Source organism: Schistocerca serialis, chromosome 5 (assembly GCF_023864345.2).
Source record: "Schistocerca serialis cubense isolate TAMUIC-IGC-003099 chromosome 5, iqSchSeri2.2, whole genome shotgun sequence".
In the NCBI taxonomy this organism is placed as follows: domain Eukaryota; kingdom Metazoa; phylum Arthropoda; class Insecta; order Orthoptera; family Acrididae; genus Schistocerca; species Schistocerca serialis.
This window is the reverse complement of record NC_064642.1, coordinates 463,698,024-463,718,124: the sequence shown is the minus strand read 5'-3', so window position 1 is coordinate 463,718,124 and position 20,101 is coordinate 463,698,024. Positions and strand designations below refer to the sequence as shown.

The 20,101-nt window shown below is 42.0% G+C and overlaps 1 protein-coding gene across 1 annotated transcript in view; it reads left to right on the top strand.

The window, feature by feature from the left end:
* Positions 1–14,967: 14,967 nt before the first annotated feature.
* LOC126481996 (proton-coupled amino acid transporter-like protein CG1139) overlaps positions 14,968–20,101 on the top strand; it is an 87,017-nt gene continuing 81,883 nt past the window's right edge. Inside the window, exon 1 of the mRNA XM_050105961.1 lies at positions 14,968–15,036. Within this exon, the coding sequence (XP_049961918.1) occupies positions 14,968–15,036 (69 nt within the window). The remainder of the gene's footprint in view (positions 15,037–20,101) is intronic.

The window sequence follows — 20,101 nt, the reverse complement described above, 5'->3', positions numbered from 1 at the left end:
CATTAAAAGAAGTCGCAATAATTTTGGTTCAAATGGCTCTGAGCACTATGGGGCTTAACTCCTGAGGTCATCAGTCCCCCAGAACTTAGAACTACTTAAACATAGCTAAGCTAAGGTAGCACGGTTCCAGACTGAAGCGCCCAGAACCGCTCGGCCACCCCGGCCGGCCGCAATAATTTTACGTACTCTGGTATCATGTTCTTCAGAACTACACATTAGTCATTCTCTGTCCTACCTAAGTATTGCACTACACTTTCAAAGCTATCTAGTGTAACACTATGCTGTTTTACCACATCCAACGAAAAATCTCTCTGGAGAGTGTCTTACACAGTCGAAATCGTCACCGTAAAAAGTAGTAACGTAACTACTATTTTCTTTGCCTAATAAAAGCTTTTCTGTTATGACAAGGTGTGACATTGTTTAGGGCGGAAATCTGCTTTTAAAACTGCTTGCTGTTTGATCCACTACCTCAAAAAATAAAATTTGCAACTTTTCTTGAATATCTGATGAATTATGCTTGTCATCACCTCCTAGCTTTAATGGTAATTTTCTAGGGCGTGAAGCGGCGGCGGGGACACTTAAATTCAATGTATCACACTTTCATTTAGCATGTTCCCAAAGTGATAGCCGGCCGGGGTGGCCGAGCGGTTCTAGATGCTACAGTCTGGAACCGCGCGACCGCTGCGGTCGCAGGTTCGAATCCTGCCTCGGGCATGGATGTGTGTGTTGTCCCTAGGTTAGTTAGGTTTAAGTAGTTCTAAGTTCTAGGGGACTGATGACCTCAGGAGCTAAGTCCCATAGTGCTCAGAGCCATTTGAATTTGAACCCAAAGTGATAAAAATATACTTCTATTTCTGGCTCCTCCTACTGAAGACAAAACAGCATCTATCGAATTTTTTTTACAAGCAAGGCGGAAATTCAATTAAATTTTTTGAAGTACAGCATTAAGGTTTTTCTATTCTTTGGAATACAATAATTAGCATCTTAATATGAAACAGAGTTTCAAATCTTTCCAGACAATTTAGAATCCTTTATATTTTGCACCAGCATCATTTCGTTCATCTTGCGTATCATTAAGAAACTTCAAAAGAACTTCATAATTATTACCTGTGCACAACAGAGACACAACACACATGCACCATCGCGTTGGATAGAACGGTCTTAAACCTTGACCTGCTTCAGTGTCGTGTGACTCTGGAAGCAACTGCTTAAGATTTCCGAATTTTCCTAGCCTCTTGGAAGAGCCACGAATAAATAAATCAAATCTTTGAGAATTAACAGAATATCTGTTAATACTGGAATGCTATTAAATGAGCCAAGCAGTGAATGTAAACAGCTCTGGATTCAATTTCTTTTCTCCCAGACTGTAATCCTTGCAGACAACGCTAATATTTTATTGCGCCGTCATAGCATTGTCCACAAAAATTGACAACTGCTCACAGAAATAGAATATCTCAATAAAATATCATTCACAGACTTAAACAGTGTGTCTGAATCAGTTAATGGGAGTTCATAAAGACTATAAAACAATACATGAACAGCAAAATTTTGGTCAGCAGTATGAAAACAGACGTCTGCTCTCTAATTGATATATCGAATGTCTCGTCCAACATTAATGCATATAAATCATATTCTTTTATTTATTGAATCAAAATTCTCTGAAGAGACATGCTTATCAATGTTACAATTTCATTAATTATGTCATGAGACATCCATCTGTAACTAGTCTGATTAAGCCAAAGTTTCAGTCCGGGTACATCCTCGGGACGAAATTTCAGAAGATTGACAAAAGTAGAAGGTACATCAACATGACCACGCAAGGCCAATCCCTGGCAAAGCAAGAACAATATTCCAGTAAAAATTTAACTTAAACGAACAGTAGAGGCCTGCATTTCTTTTGATTTAGAATGACTAACTGATGATAGAATATCTACTCCTTTTTTCCGTAGAATTATTTGTACGAACTGAACACATGTGCAAATTACTATTTTACCGAGATTTGAATCGTTTTAGAGCAGCGGGCCAGTTCTTGAAGCCGTATTTAACGAAGGCATTATAGGAATCCTTCTTCGCAGTAACAGTTTTTGGAGGTAATCTTTTGTTCACACACACAGACCTACAAAAAACAATAAACTCTGTCATCCTTTTCGTCAAACTGAATCCATATGCATCTTTTTAACCAACGTTTTTGGAAAGTCCTGCCCGTGCGGCTGCCTCTTTCAGCACTGGTATCATTTTCGTGGGATTACCAGAAATAGCAACAGGGATTTCATTGTCACAAGCTACCGAAGATAGATCACTTTTACTGCTACACGCTGTCAATTGGATAACATCATCACTATCACGATTATCAGACGAAGCCCTTTTGTATGTAACCGTATACTTATCCACTTTAACGATTTTGACACACAAGACATGAAGATATAATTCCAAGTGCAGGTGACATAAGTCAAGCAGAATACAAACTAGAGGTTTATACATTTGACTTCTGACTACTTCGTCCAGTTCAGTGGTAACGTATTTGGTTGTGTCAAAAGGTTATCTTAAAAGAAACCACTAATTAAATTCATATTTCCTAGTATAAACTTTTTCACTGTATCGTACCCAGCCGGCTTCACTTCTAGTTATTTAATACAATAATAATAATTAAAGGTTACCGCCTTCGGTTTACGTTATTGACTTAACAAATGGCACTCCCTTAATATTCAGAGATTTTAGAAAACGGTACCTTTCCTTACACGCCAACGCGGATTTTAAATCCCCGAATTCAATTAGTCGTTTGTTTTAAGATAATCTTTTTACGGTGGTGTATTACAAAAGCAGCTGTCCATAAATGTAATGAGTGAGTCGATTTTAATTACGGTTAAGACGCAAACCTTTGCAGCGCCGGTTGGGTACGATGAAAACGTGTGTAACGTACTGTTGTTGTTGTTGTTGTTGTGGTCTTCAGTCCTGAGACTGATTTGATGTCGCTCTCCATGCTACTTTATCCTGTGCAAGCTTCTTCATCTCCCAGTACTTACTGCATCCTACATCCTTCTGAATCTGCTTAGTGTATTCATCTCTTGGTCTCCCTCCACGATTTTTACCCTCCACGCTGCCCTCCAATGCTACATTTGTGATCCCTTGATGCCTAAGAACATGTCCTACCAACCGGTCCCTTCTTCTTGTCAAGTTGTGCCACAAACTCCTCTTCTCCTCAATTCTGTTCAATACCTCCTCATTAGTTATGTGATCTACACATCTAATCTTCAGCATTCTTCTGTAGCACCACATTTCGTAAGCTTCTATTCTCTTCTTGCCCAAACTATTTATCGTCCATGATTCACTTCCATACATGGCTACACTCCATACAAATATTTTCAGAAACGACTTCCTGACACTTAAATCTATACTCGATGTTAACAAATTTCTCTTCTTCAGAAACGCTTTCCTTGCCATTGCCAGTCTACGTTTTATATCCTCTCTACTTAGACCATCATCAGGTATTTTGCTCCCCAAATAGCAAAAGTCCTTTACTACTTTAAGAGTCTCATTTCCTAATCTAATTTCCTCAGCATCACCCGACTTGATTCGACTACATTCCATTATCCTCGTTTTACTTTTGTTGATGTTCATCTTATATCCTCCTTTCAAGACACTGTTCATTCCGTTCAACTGCTCTTCCAAGTCCTTTGCTGTCTCTGACAGAATTACAATGTCATCGGGTAACCTCAAAATTTTTATTTCTTCTCCATGGATTTTAATACCTACTCCGCATTTTTCTTTTGTTTCCTTTACTGCTTGCTCAATATACAGGTTGAATAACTTCGGGGAGAGGCTACAACCTTGTCTCACTCTCTTCCCAACCACTGCTTCCCTTTCATATCCCTCGACTCTTATAACTGCCATCTGCTTTCTGTACGAATTGTAAATAGCCTTTCGCTCCCTGTATTTTACCCGTGCCACCTTTAGATTTTGAAAGACAGTATTCCAGTCAACATTGTCAAAAGCTTTCTCTAAGTCTACAAATGCTAGAAACGTAGGATTGCCTTTCCTTAATCTTTCTTCTAAGATAAGTCGTAAGTTCAATATTGCCTCACGTGTTCCAATATTTTTACGGAATCCAAACTGGTCTTCCCCGAGGTCGGTTTCTACCAGTTTTTCCATTCGTCTGTAAATAATTCGCGTTAGTATTTTGCAGCTGTGAGTTATTAAACTGATAGTTCGGTAATTTTCACATCTGTCAACACCTGCTTTGGGATTGGAATTATTATATTCTTCTTGAAGTCTGAGCGTATTTCGCCTGTCTCATACGTCTTGCTCACCAGATGGTAGAGTTTGTCAGGACTGGCTCTCCCAAGGCCGTCAGTAGTTCTAATGGAATGTTGTCTACTCCCGGGGCCTTGTTTCGACTCCGGTCTTTCAGTGCTCTGTCAAAGACGAAAACCTTTGCAGTGCCGGTTGGGTACTATGAAAACGTATGTAACGTACAGAAAAAAATAATACTATAATTTTTAATGAGGTATGCTGTGCATACCCACTGAAATTCTGGGGTCTGCTTGAGCGACCGAGCATAACCGTAGTCGGCGCCTATGTGGAAGGTCCTTGGATGTTGGCACGCCAGGCACATGTAACCTGGGATCGCGAGCTTGACTCCAGTCCACCGACAGCAAGGGGGGGGGGGGGGGGGACGAAACTTTGATAGTCTGAAAAATCATCAGGCAAAAGTCGGACGAAGTATCCGAGACAGAAGACGACTGGCAATTTGATAACGCGGCCTAAAATCCAGAAGTATTTTATAGATATTTATAATGGAAATCTATTTTGTTACGAACTGTTTTTAAACTTAATTAAAAAGAGCACATGAAAAACTATTTCACTTTAAAACAAGTCAGTCGGCTTACTGAAATGTAACCAGATAATGAGTAAACTGGTGGTTGCAGTAGTGCTGATAAATTGCTCGATAACCATAGTTGGAGTCACGAACGATGGCGGTCGACTTCAGGCTTGTTCTGTGCACCTACGCCACGTATTCTCCGACAGCCAATGAGCGTTCAGTAGAGAGCTCTCTGCTGTAAATGCTGTAGCTAATGCGAGCATTAAACGTGACCGTTGCGAGTTCTTTAGGGAATTTCGATTCAGTTTGTTTCGAGTTCCGATCGCTGATTGTGGTAGTAATTGATAAATTCTGCATAAGCAGGCGAGAGACAATTTTAAGGATATAAGCGTTCTTGGGGCAAAAAGCACGCGCATGCGCGTTCCGCAACTGCCGCTTGAAATCGTCGACAATGCAGTCCGTGCCTCGACGTGCGAGTACCGCCACCGTTTGTGATAATTTACTACACCAAATTACAACTGATCGTTGAGAACTTTTATTCCTGCTTGTAATTTGAGGTAATCGCCTCTCAATTGTCGTATATTTATGTTTCCCATTCAATGCAGAACATTTACACAGCAATCATCAACTTATGACTTCATAGAGTAAAACACAGCTCCAGAAATCAACTGTGCAATTTCTCTGCTCGTCCCATGCACAAGTTCTGCATCTACATCCACATTTATACTGCGCAAGCCACCCAACGGTCTGTGGCGGAGGGCACTTTACGTGCCACTGTCATTACCTCCCTTTCCTGTTCCAGCCGCGTATGGTTCGCGGGAAGAACGACTGCCGGTAAGCCTGCGTGCGCGCTCGAATCTCTCTAATTTTATATTCGTGATCTCCTCGGGAGGTATAAGTAGGGGGAAGCAATATATTCGATACCTCATCCAGAGACGCACCCCCTCGAAACCTGGACAGCAAGCTACACCGCGATGCAGAGCGCCTCTCTTGCAGAGTCTGCCACATGAGTTTGCTAAACATCTCCGTAACGCTATCACGCTTACCAAATAACCCTGTGACGAAACGTGCCGCTCTTCCTCGGATCTTCTCTATCTCCTCTGTCAACCAGACCTGGTACGGATCCCACACTGATGAGAAATACTCAAGTATAGGTCGAAAGAGTGTTTTGTAAGCCACATCCTTTGTTGATGGACTACATTTTCTAAGGACTCTCCCAATGAATCTCAACCTGGCACCCGCCTTACCAACAATTAATTTTATACGATCATTCCACTTCAAATCGTTCCGTACGCATACTCCCAGATATTTTACAGAAGTAACTGCTACTAGCGTTTGTTCCGCTATCATATAATCATACAATAAAGGATCCTTCTTTCTATGTATTCGCAATACACTACATTTGTCTATGTTAAGAGTCAGTTGCCACTCCCTGCACCAACTGCCTATCCGCTGCAGATCTTCCTGCATTTCGCTGCAATTTTCTAATGCTGCAACTTCACTGTATACTACAGCATCATCCGCGAAAAGCCGCATGGATATCCCGACACTATCTACTAGATCATTTATATATATTGTGAAAAGCAATGGTCCCATAACACTCCCCTGTGGCACGTCAGAGGTTACTTTAACGTCTGAATACGTCTCTCCATTGAGAACAACATGCTGTGTTCTGTTTACTAAAAACTCTTCAATCCAGCCACACAGCCGTCCATGAACCTGTGGCCAAAAGGAGCAAAAAGCATGATATGGGCGTGTAGCCGGAAATATCTACCAAAGGAGGTACACCCACTTGAAGACAGAGATAGGAGATCTTTGACGATCACCCCGGTAACAGCACAAGACATGTGGGCCGCCAGCATGGGGTCAACCAGACGACCGTATGGAACATTCTCTACGACAGCTGCAGCTAGCTATTGGTATCACTTACAACGCGTGAAGGCCTTATTACCTACGGACTTGCCTCTGCGGCGAAGGTTTTGTTACTGGTTCGTTGCACAAGCCACCACAGTGCTAGGACATCTGTTATCCATTCTATTTACAGATGAAGCTACCTTTACGAATTGCGTAATCGTCAACATTCACAATAATCAACTGCGAGCTGTAGTATGACGGCAGCGAACCTTCAAGATCAGTTCAGCCCCAATTATTGGCGACACCTGGAAGATGCGTCTTTCGTGGTGCGAGGGTACATGATGGTACTCCACCTCACTGCTGTCTTGAGTATGGAGTTAAAACACTAGCACAAACTGAACATTCCCACTTGCTAGTGTGTTCTGATATGAGTTTTCAATTCAGAAATATCGTTTATATCAACCTGCATGTTGATGTACCTCCCTTGGACACGTTTCCGGCAGTATGTCCATATGACAATTTTCGATCTCATTTAGTAAAACCACCATTTATATTTGTGGACATGTTAGACATGATGCGACTTCTGTCACTTATGATGTGTTGTTCATAGAGTGTACAAAAAGTTTCAGATGTATTTTCATTCATGCCAACTTGTCGTTTGGACACGGAAATAGTAGACACGGAACAGTGTCTTGTGTTTTATTACCTGTTAACGTTTCCAATCATAGAGATAATTGAGATGTACTTTGAAAGAACGTTACGTGTTTATGATTTTTAATTTGTTGTAGAGTATTTGAAGAATTGACATCAAAAAATTTTCTGAGCTCCTCAACAGTGTCATGGCTGCTTCAAAATCGAAGCGCAATTGGCGTGATGAAAGACAGGATATTCCACAAGAGTGGCCGAACGGTTCTAGGCTCTTCAGTACGGAACCGCGCTGCTGCTACGGTCGCAGGTTCGAATCCTGCCTCGGGCGTGGATGTGTGTGATGTCCTTAGGTTAGTTAGGTTTAAGTAGTTCTAAGTCTAGGGGACTGATGACCTCAGATTTTAAGTCCCATAGTGCTCAGAGCCATTTGAATATTCCACAAGATATGAAAAATCAAGACAGCTTCTGAGTGTGTTGAAGATAACACTGCAAATCAACAACACATAAAGGAAGAGGAGGCACATCGACTGAGGGAAGTACCGCCGACAGTGTCATCGCGATTTTCAGCACCAAAATATAAGCGGCGCATTTTTCAGTGCACTGCGAGATTCAGTTCGTCAGTGCTCGGAATAGTTTAACAAAAATGGCTCAGAATTAAAACTGTTGCAAGACTCTCATTTCACTAAGTCTCTATTTAGCGATGCTTCCTTATTTCGGTCTGCTTGTTTTACTTAATTTATTTGACGATAAAACCGACACAGGGATCCCACATACGTTAACTGACGCAAATAGAGTAGACGTAACTATCAGCAGATGGCAATATTACTACAACGGAAAAAAAAACGTCGTTGATGAGGAAGGTAATGACTGCATGCATTGTATTTTAATAACAAGTTTTGTATGAGAGAATATGAGGCTGTTAGTCTGCAGATAAGTGTATCAGCATCTGAAAAAGTATATAGAAGATAAGAGATGGTTATTTACGGACGGTTACCGAAATAACGGGAGCTTCTGAAAGAATGTGACTGATGCCACGTTGAAGCACCTCTAAACCTTCATACAACTGCGATTCATGGAGGATTATACAAACTCGTTAATTGCATCCGGGAGCACGCTGCAGCATTCGCTGTGCTAGTGCAGCACTTTCTAGCATGTGCATTGTTGCGACAGGAAACCGGCGGCAAAAAGGCGCTGGAAAGTCGCTCACATACACCCAAAGTCGTATAATTAAGCAAGACCGGAGAGACGTTTTAATTCATCTACATGTTTATTAACCTAAGTCTCAAGGTTTTACATGCAGTGTCTTTTTTGTGTAATGATACCTGTAACACACAGAAGTTTAAAGCATACACATAATCCGATATCACAATTCACCCTAGGAGATTAACAGCAGAAGTGACCCAGTACCATGAAACTGAATGAGTTCAACTTGTTGAAAGCAAATACGGTTTTCAAAAATCGCAACAAACGATCTGCCACTAGAATATAAAGGACACCAACATTAAGCTGTGATCAGTATATACCAACGAGAAAGACTGGACAAATCAAAAGAATACTGAGGAAGATAGAGCACATGTCAAAGTAAATGCTGGCAAATTACGAAATATTTGAATATTTAGAGATCGTAAGAAGCTTCTGGACTAAAATACTATAGATTGTCGATCAGAAGTAGATGAAAAATGGGAAATAAGATTATAAATCTCTAAAGGTTCATGGAACATGCAGTTAAAAGTGTCGAAGCAATAAAAATGATTATGGATAATGGAAGGAAACACAAGAATGGAACAAATCACCACCACCTAGGGAGAAGGACGCGGCGCGGTGTGTGTGACGTCACCCGCAGTGGGTCAGGCTTGCCGAGGCGCTGCGCTGACAGAATCGAGGAGCACGCCCTGCGGTATTTCTCAAAACCTTTTACCGAATGTATTATGTAAAAAAAAATTGATTTCTACGTTGCCTGTAGCTTTACACGTCGGCATCATGTTGAAATGCCCATCATTTCGTTACTGGTCATAATTGTAGTGGTATTTCTCATATAAATAACAAGTTGGAAAACACTGCAGTGATAAATAGGGGTCGCTATGATTTTGGGTTTGGTGTGTATTACATCATACGTTGCTGCAAATGAAATTTAGCTAAGATATTGAATTTCTCTTTAGACTTGGGTAAAGGTCTGTCTCCCATCTCCAGAAAATTGATCTTAGTTTGCATGTTCTTTTGCAATCGCATGATCGCGAGAACGATGTATTCATAACATCCCTCATATCTCGTAAACCGTTCGATATATCGAAACGAGATTTTGGCCAATGATAGCAAGCAAAGAGCAGAGTGTTTTGCCTTATGGTTACCATACGGTACTTACGTCGAAATGGCAAAAGCTGCAGTTTTTATTTTATTTTGTTCAAACCAGTACTTCAGTTTTTTAAGAGTCGTGGACAGCTAGTGGAAAGAGAATTTACTAGTATGAAAAACATTAAATTTCTTCTCTTACGCTACTGCAAACGGACACAAAGAGATTTTCTATAAGCTATTGACCACTCTGGTCACTAATTGTTTGTTTAATGAGACATCGTGTTTCAGGATTATGTCGCAACTGCTACTGCAGGGTTGTTTTGAGCAAATTATACTGGGTTTTGGAGAAAGAAGCAAAATTAAACATTTCAACAAAAGAAATGTAGCTGTTACTCGTAACACATGATGTTTTTTCAAATAAGAAAGATTAACATTTCAGACAAAAATAAAACGCCAATTCTGTTGCAGTTTTGTCAGAATCGTGTAACCCGTAGTATTCTGATTAGTGAACAGCTGTGACTAAAACTTTCGAAAATATTTTCTTCCTGTTCATCATCTGACAACTATGAACATAATTCACAGCAAATAGTGTACCATCTTTACGTTACTATACCCATTCAAAGTGAAGTTGCGAACATATTCACCTTAATTATCTCTTGATGTGTTAAAGATAAATTATATATATTTATAATCCATTTTGCCGGCCGGTGTGGCCGAGAGGTTCTACGCGCTTCAGTCTGGAACCGCGCGACTGCTACGGTCGCAGGTTCGAATCCTGCCTCGGGCATGGATGTGTGTGATGTCCTTAGGTTAGTTAGGTTTAAGTAGTTCTAAGTTCTAGGGGACTGATGACCTCAGATACCTCAGATGTTAAGTCCCATAGTGCTCAGAGCCATTTGAACCATTTATAATCCATTTTAATGTTACGAATTGTCCCAAGCGCTTCATAAAATAATGAACATTTTGTCTTTGTAACCTTATTAATCAAAAATAAACAGGTATCAAATATGTTAAAAAGATACTTTCGCTGATGGATTAGGAGATATTTGTAATAAGAAGATTCAGTCCCTCACTCTGTACAGAGATAGGAATGGAAAATGGTACACAATTTGCGGTAATTGTTCATATGTCAAAGATAACTGAAGTGTAGAAAGAAAGTCCCTTGGCAAGTTTCATTGTGTCTATTTAGAACAAAATAAGAGAAGAAATTTCACGTTTTTCATACGAGCAAATTCTCTTTTTAGTAGCTGTTCATGACTTAAAAATTACAGTACTGGTTTGAAAAAAACATGAAATAAAAACTGTAGCTTCTGTCACATCGCAGTAAATAAAGTTCTGCATGTTAACCATACGCCTACGGTGTTGCCGCAGTGGTAACACCGGTTCCCGTCAGATCACCGATGATATGCGCTGTTAGGCTGGGCTAGCACTTGGATGAGTGGCCATCCGGTCGGCCGAGCGCTGTTGGCAAGCCGGGTGGACTCGGCCCTTGTGAGGCAAACTGAGGAGCTACTTGATTAAGAAGTAGCGGCTCCGGTCTCGGGAACTGACATTCGGTCGGGAGAGCGGTGTTGCTGACCACATGCCCCTCCATACCCGCATCCAGTAATGATGCCTGTGATCTGAGAAGGACACGGTGGCCGGTCAGTACCCTTGGGCCTTCATGGCCTATTCAGAGTGGAGTTTAGTTTTAGAGCATGTTAACCATATGGAAAAACACTCTCCTCTTTGCGTGCTATCATTGGCCAAAATCTCGTTTCCATATACACTACTGGCCATTAAAATTGCTACACCACGAAGGTGACGTGCTACAGACGCGAAATTTAACCGAGAGGAAGACGATGCTGTGATATGCAAATGATTAGCTTTTCAGTGGATTCACACAAGGTTGGCGCCGATGGCGACACCTACAACGTGCTGGCATGAGGAAAGTATCTAACCGAATTCTCATACACAAACAGCAGTTGACCGGCATTGCTTGGTGAAACGTTGTTGTGATGCCTCGTGTAAAGAGGAAAAATGCGTACCATCACGTTTCCGACTTTGTTAAAGGTCGGATTGTAGCCTATCACGATTGCGGTTTACCGTATCGCGACATTGCTGTTGGCGTTGGTAGAGACCCATTGACTGTTAGCAGAATATGGAATCGGTGGGTTCAGGAGGGTAATACGGAACGCCGTGCTGGATCCCAATGACCTCGTATCACTAGCAGTCGAGATGACAGGCATCTTATCCGCATGGCTGTAACGGATCGTGCAGCCACGTCTCGATCCCTGAGTCAACAGGTGGGGACGTTTGCAAAACAACAACCATCTGCACGAACAAAAAAAAAAAAAAAATGGCTCTGAGCACTATGGGACTTAACATCTGTGGACATCAGTCCCCTAGAACTTAGAACTACTTAAACCTAACTAACCTAAGGACATCACACACGTCCATGCCCGAGGCAGGATTCGAACCTGCGACCGTAGCAGTCGCGCGGTTCCGGACTGCGCGCCTAGAACCGCTAGACCACCGCGGCCGGCTCTGCACGAACAGTTGGACGACGTTTGCAGCAGAATGGACTACCAGCTCGGAGACCGTAGCTGCGGTTACCCTTGATGCTGCATCACAGACAGGAGCGCCTGCGATGCTGTACTCAACGACGAACCTGGGTGCACGAATGGCAAAACGTCATTTTTTCGGATGAATTCAGGTTCTGTTTACAGCCTCATGATGGCCGCATCTGTGTTTGGCGACATTGCGGTGAACGCACATTGGAAGCGTGTATTCGTCATCGCCTGGCGTGATGGTATGGGATGCCATTGGTTACACGTCTCGCTCGCCTCTTGTTCGCATTGACGGTACTTTGAACAGTGGATGTTACATTTCAGATGTGTTACGACCCGTGGTTCTAACCTTCATTCGATCCCAGCGAAACCCTACATTTCAGCAGGATAATACACGACCGCATGTTGCAGGTCCTGTACGGGCCTTTCTGGATACAGAAAATGTTCGACTACCGCCCTGGCCAGCACGTTCTCCAGATGTCTCACCAATTGAAAACGTCTGGTCAATGGTGGCCGAGCAACTGGCTCGTCACAATACACCAGTCACTACTCTTGATGAACTGTGGTATCGTGTTGAAGCTGCATGGGCAGCTGTACCTGTACACGGCATCCAAGCTCTGTTTGACTCAATGCCCAGGCGTATGAAGGCCGTTATTACGGCCAGAGGTGGTTGTTCTGGGTACTGATTTCTCAGGATCTATGCACCCAATTAGCGTGAAAATGTAATCACATATCTGTTCTAGTATAAGATCTTTGTCCTATGAATGCCCGTTTATCATCTGCATATCTTCTTGGTGTAGCAATGTTAATGGCCAGTAGTGTATCTAACGGTCTGCGAGATGTGACGGATGTTATGAATATTTCATTCCCGTGCTCGTGCGATCGGCAGTGAAAATACTACTTAAAATCCATTTTTTCGGGGCTGGAGACAGATAGAGAGACCATCTCCCAAGTCTAAAGAAAAAAATCAATATCTTAGCTAAATTTCATTTGCACTAACGCAAATGATGTAACGTGCACCAAATGCAAAATTACAGCGAGCTCTATTTTTTCGCTGCAGAGTTTTCCAACTTGTTATTTATACAGCACATATCACAAAAAAATATGACAATTAACGAAATGATGGGCATTTTACCATGAAGCTGACTTGTAAAACTACAAGTCACGTAGAAATACAGTTTTTTTTTAACGAATAAATTCTGTGAAATGTTTTGAGAAATACAGCAGGGCGTGCTCCTCGATTCTGTCAGTGCAGCGCCTCGACAAGTATGGCCCGTTCTGGGTGACGTCACATCGACCGCACCGCAGCCTTCTCTCTTGGGGGTGGTGAAAAAATGTGAGGGGAGATCCATTCTACGTGTCCCATAGGAAGACGAACTAATGCTCAAAGTGCTGCATGGAAGGATAGCTGTTTATAAATGTTACTGTTATACTTTAAAGGATGTCGAAAACGCAATGAGGAAAAGTTGTCACAGAGATATGTACGCCATAAATGACTGAGCACCAGTCAGTCATTTACGCCATGCAATTGCGACTGTGAAAATAAACTTTTCTTAAAATACATAGTTTCGACACCTGTCGCACGAAACGCCATCCATTCGCACTCAAGCCAAACAGAGGGGCATGAGATGTGAATAACACGGTTTCTGCAAAGGGTACCAAATACAGAAAACCTAAAAAATGCATTCGGAATTAAGCTCGGTATAGATTTCGTAGTTAATGTCAGGCGCTGTTTATTGATTAGAAATATATGTTGTATCATGATCTGTATTTCAAATCAATAGATTTTTATCGTATTAACGACAACTTTTATTACGATTTGTAGTTCGTCGTCGAAATATACTTACTATAAATATGGCCATCTGACGAATTGCTTGCATAAGTTTGAATGGAATGTCATGGGCAAATAAAAATTTCAGAATAATGCATCACGACTGGAAGCCGTTTTTGCTCATATCTTTGTGCACCGGTAAGAAATCCAAGATTATGCAGTATGGTAGAGGAACGAACACGTAATTAGAAAAGGAAGGAAGAATAAGCTATAGGGTCCCACCGAGAAGCCAGGTCATTATAGGCGGAGCACAAGCTCGCATTGTTTAAGGAAAGCGACCGCGTCCTTTCCAAAGGAACAATGATTGTTGTGTTAAGTGACTACGGGAAACTTAAATCTTGTTGGGCAGACCGTTATTTGAACCCAGCTCCTTCCGAAGGCGTGTCCACCACAAGCAGTTTCTCCATTAGTAGAAACAGAGCAACGCAGCTGCGAATGTGGACGGTTTGGGAGTTTTATCCTTCGATGTATTGCAACATAAAGCAGCTATATATGCTTAGACAACGTTTATGTTAAGAATATCAAATAAATCTCAATTTCTAACATCGTAAATGGGTTGGAATGGGCGAAGGAAGAATTTTGAATAAAAATAACCACTGGCGTTGAACATTGTCCTAGATATGGGTAACATTTTGCTTAAACTAAAGCATGTCACAGTATTCTAATGAGAACTGAAAAGATGTGAACAATGAAACTGAGAAACCTTTTTAAAGATTGTATAGGAAGATTAAAACTGAACAGTAAGATATTATGCGGACGACCCGACGAAAAAAGTCTGTGTAGAACTGTTACCAAATACTCTTCTGAGAGTCACCATTCTAACAAATCTCGTAATGCGTGTAATGGATACGAAACATCCGATTTCTATGGTTCTGTAACTTGATTTTTGCCCTGCTCTTGTCAGGACTAAAACATCGAATTTCTGTTTCAGAGAAGAGATCTGAAGTGTTAACTCACTTAGCGTCTACCCGGAGATGAGCCAGGATAATCCAGCCTTTTCGGATCAGTCACCGCACGAGAATGGCGGCGGCGGCAGTGTGCCGGTGAGTATAAGAGTTGATGTGGACTGTACGGCTAATTTAAAGAGTGCAAATTGCATCCATATACACGAGTACTGTATGTTAAATGCTTTTTAAAATGACTCCAGGGCTGGATATCAGACGTTAAGGAAAAGTGAGGAGGCGGCTCACAGGTTAGGTAAACTAAAGGATTTTTTGTTTTCCTCTTTGGATTGAAGGAGTGGTCTTTTTCTGCTTCTGTACATTTCTTTTTCTTTACTCTCTCTGTCTTTTCGTCTTCCTCCTACGAGTCTTCTTCAGAGCTACTTCTTCAGCGCTCTCCACACTCCCCGGACTTAAGCCGTCTTCTCTACAACTTGACTCCTAAATAGAAGGAATCACTTCATGGTATTCGCCTCAGTATTGTTACAGATATCCACAAGGACTGTCAACCCAACTGCCAGTGCTAAGGATATCCCACGACTCGCACATCGCTGGCAACAATTATACACAATCCTGTTGACTACTTTGAAGGACAGTAAAGCTTTGAAACATGTATGTGTTTTTTGTAAGTTGTAAATAAATAGTTGCCACTGTTCAAGTTTCAACACTCGTACTTTGTTACTTTTTTTCATTTCTCAAATAGTCGTCGTTCTGCCATGTAAATAAAAAAATAAATGAATCAAACCGACTCTTTTCACTTTTCTGCCACTATCCAGTCATCAAAAAACCAAATACAGGTAACCGATTATCTGGTTGCATGTTGCATAGAACATTTAAAAGTCTTTTTTTTTCAAATTTTTTTTGGATAAAGTTGGTTTTCGAATATATTTGCATGATCAGTTTTAACATTAATGAACATATTGTTGGTCATTGCTACTCAAGAAACTACGCATAAAAATTAGCTTTTTTCCAGGCCACAAGCTTTTAATTAGAAAATTCTCTGGGATAAAAGATTTGTCCAGAACTAATGATTGTACAGGTAGGATAGAATATGTACGGGGTGATTCCGTAATAATGCTACAAACTTTCAGGGAAGATGGAGAAAGGTAAATGTATCAGTTTGAGGTAAGTTACCCTGGTCCGGAAACGGTCGAGTCGAAAGTTATAAGCGAAAGTCGTTCTGATACCCCTGATTGTGGGATACACGTACCGATAGTGTTGTTGCTGAGATTACAGGGTAGGAAATCCGACGAGCACTTAGGTATAGAGATTGGGACAATAAATCAAATAATTCAATGCAGATGGCGTACTGTGTACTGACATGAGCAGTCCTGGTGTACAGTATCTGTACTGTAGTAGACTGCGGTCTGTATTTACAAGCTTAAGTCTAAAATCGATCAGCCCGAACCAAATGAAGCGACACCCGGTGACGGAACTTGCAGGCATGATTTTCGTGTGTGAGCAAGGAAGCAAAAGGAAGCAGCACAGGGTGCGGGGAACTGTAGAGAACCTAACATTCGCAGAAGATATCCGGCTCACGTCATGGTTCGAAGATTAAGTGACGACGAACTACACCGACCGCAGACGTACAAAATGCAGTGCTTGCTCAAGTGGCAGAGGCGCCTGCAACCAGCTCTCGCTCAGATGCACGTGAAATGAATGTTTTTCAGAGTACTGTGTGGCAAGTATTACAGGAAATGCAGCTACACCCCTACCAACCAAAGTAAGTGCGTGCTTTGACTTCTGCTGACTTCGGATCACGTTTCGTGTTCAGCCAGTAGTTCTTGCAGCGCCTTAAAGTCGATCCTCACTTTCCTGCATATGTACTTTTCACAGGTGAAGCCTGTTTCACGAAAGAGGGAGCGCAAAATAGCCACAATAGTCATATTTGGGTCGATGAGAATCTCCACGCCACAGTTGTGAAAAGTCATCAATACAGATTATCTGCCAACGTGTGGGCAGGCATAGTCAACGATTATGTACTAGGCCCGTATGTTCTTCCTCCGGGTTTAAGTGTACCAGTGTGCACACGTTTATCAGAGCCATACTACCCAGGTTCCTGGAACATATCACACTTGTAAATCGTCAACGTATGTGGTTCCAACATGATGGAGCCCCACCTCACTTTGGACTGAGGTCTCGTGAACCCTTGGATCAAACATTCCTTGAAAACTGGATAAGCGGAAAAGGTTCTGTTTCGTGGAAAGCACTTTCACCTGACCTCACACGACTCAACTTCTTCTTGTGCGGTCATGTGAGAATTCTTGTGTAAGAGACGTCTGTCGATACTGAAAAGAATCTCATGGCGAGATTTATCATTGCCTGCGACACTGTTTAAACGACAGAGGGGATTTTAGAGCGGGTCTGACAGAACTTTGTGCGACGATGCCATGCCTACACTGACGACATTTTGAACAACTGTTGCAAATGCAGCAACTTACGAAACTTGTGCAGGTAAATTGAATTCATCATTATTGTACCGTGGACTTAAGATTTTCTGTCTCTCTGATATCAAGTTACTTGCGCCATTGCTAGTCCATCAACACGGGAAATTATCTGAGGGTATTAGAAGTTCTAATCTAATGGCTCTGAGCACTATGCGACTTAACTTCTGAGGTCATCAGTCGCCTAGAACTTAGAACTAATTAAACCTACCTAACCTAAGGACATCACACACATCCATGCCCGAGGCAGGATTCGAACCTGCGACCGAGGTATTAGAAGTGTTCAGCGGGAATTCTGTACGCCGTTATCAGCATACGAAAGTTGTGGCCTTAGTTCCAGCGCTGCGCTAGTCTAAGGTGGAGCCCTATATTCAGGGTGGTTCAAAAACAAATGTACACATTTCGCGAGTAAAATTTATGGATAAACAGAAGAGTAAATGTTAAACAAAGTTTTGTCTGAAACTGTTTGATTTCCAAGTTATGGTGCATAATGTCATTTGTGATATGCATTACATCAGGGGCCAGTACAACCTTTTCGCGCGTCGTGTTCGGCTGCATATCGACTGATGTTGCTTTGCCGACGGTGCCCCTGCACATTCAAGTCGGAAGGAAAAATAGTATCTCAAAGCTCCTTAACACGAAAAGTGGCCAGATAGTGCAGGACCAGTCGCTTGGCCCGCCAGATCTCAACCGCTCGACTTTGTCTTTGGGGCTGTCTCATGAAACACGCATGTGCGCAATTGAGAATGTAGCGCAACTACAGCAGGGGACTGAAAATAGCTGTGCAACTCTGCAGAGTGAGATGAACGGAGCCTGAAAATTTCCGAGAGCGGTAAGAAGTCGAGAACGTTATTGTCTTCGTCTACATGGACATCATTTTGAAAATGACCTGGAGTAAACGGACAGTACAAAGATGAGTTGAATTTCGTGTCGTTGCTTTCTGAGAAGAATTAATTTTATGTTATTGTGTTGGACTTGTGATGCATACTTTGCTGTATAACTCCGAAATAAAGCAATTTCAGACAAAACCTTAACTTTTTACTCTCACGTTGGTATATACATTACACTCACGAAGTGTGTACAGTTAATTTCGAATTAGCCTGGCTGGCTCTGAGCACTATGCGACTTAACTTCTGAGGTCATCAGTCGCCTAGAACTTAGAACTAATTAAACCTAACTAACATAAGGACATCACACACATCCATGCCCGAGGCAGGATTCGAACCTGCGACCGTAGCGGTCGCTCGGCTCCAGACTGTAGCGCCTAGAACCGCACGGCCACTCCGGCTGGCTCTAATCAGCCTGTATAATACTGTAGAGGTGCAGTTTAAAGGCTACGATGTCTCTGGGTAACCACCACATACGGTATAATTCTTACTGCTCGCTGTTATGCAATCAGTATATTGTGTCTGAGTGAAGAGCTACCCCAGAAAATTATTAAGCAATTATTATATGCAAAACATTTTACGAGGGCGTTCTACTTGTTTCCAAGAATAGCAGTTATTCTACGAGTAAAACTCAACTAAAATTAATTGATTGACCAGCCGAGTGGTATATATGTTCTAATTCAAGTTCTCATCAGTATGAACACCGAAAGATTTTTATAGTTGTGCCCTGTTCATGTGGTACATCAGTTGTTGGTATGCATCTATCGCTAAATTTTCTCAAAATTTAGGTAGAGTTCGTCTTCAAAGAATCACTTAATAATTTCTTCTGTTGCTCTTTCCGTAACGAGACTCATTGCAACACTAATATCGTTTGCAAAAAGTTGTGATTGTGCGGCAAATTCACGATATATGTTTGAGCTCCAGAATCCGCCATTAACTGTTATACTTATGTGTATATGGTGTCTGTTGTTTCAGACATGTGCAAGTAAGTATATACACTACTGGCCGTTAAAACTGCTACACCAAGAAGAACTGCATATGATAAACGGGTATTCATTGGACAAATAAATTATACTAGAACTGACATGTGATTACATTTTCACGCAATTTGGGTGCATAGATCATGAGAAATCAGTACGAGAACAACCACCTCTGGCCGTAATAACGGCCTTAATACGCCTGGGCATTGAGTCAAACAGAGCTTGGATGGCGTGTACAGGTACAGCTGCCCATGCAGCTTCAACACGATACCACAGTTCATCATGAGTAGTGACTGGCTTATTGTGACGAGCCAGTTGCTCGGTCACCATTGACCAGACGTTTTCAGTTGGTGAGAGATCTGGAGAATGTGCTGGCCAGGGCAGCAGTCGAACATTTTCTGTATCCAGAAAGGCCCGTACAGGACCTGCAACATGCGGTCGTGCATTATCCTGCTGAAATGTAGGGTTTCACAGGGATCGAATGAAGAGTAGTCACGGGTCGTAACACATCTGAAATATAACGTCCACTGTTCAAAGTACCGTCAGTGCTAACAAGAGGCGACCGAGAGGTGTAACCAATGGCACTCCAGACCATCACGCCAGGTGATACGCCAGTATGGCTATGACGAAGACGAATACACGCTTCCAATGTGCATACACCGCGATATCGCTAAACACATATGCGACCATCATGATGCTGTAAACAGAACCTGGATTTATCCGAAAAAATGAAGTTATGCCATTCGTGCACCCAGGTTCGTCGTTGAGTTCACCATCGCAGGCGCTCCTGTCTGTGATGCAGCGTCATAGGTAACCGCAGCCATGGTCTCCGAGCTGTTAGTCCATGCTGCTGCAA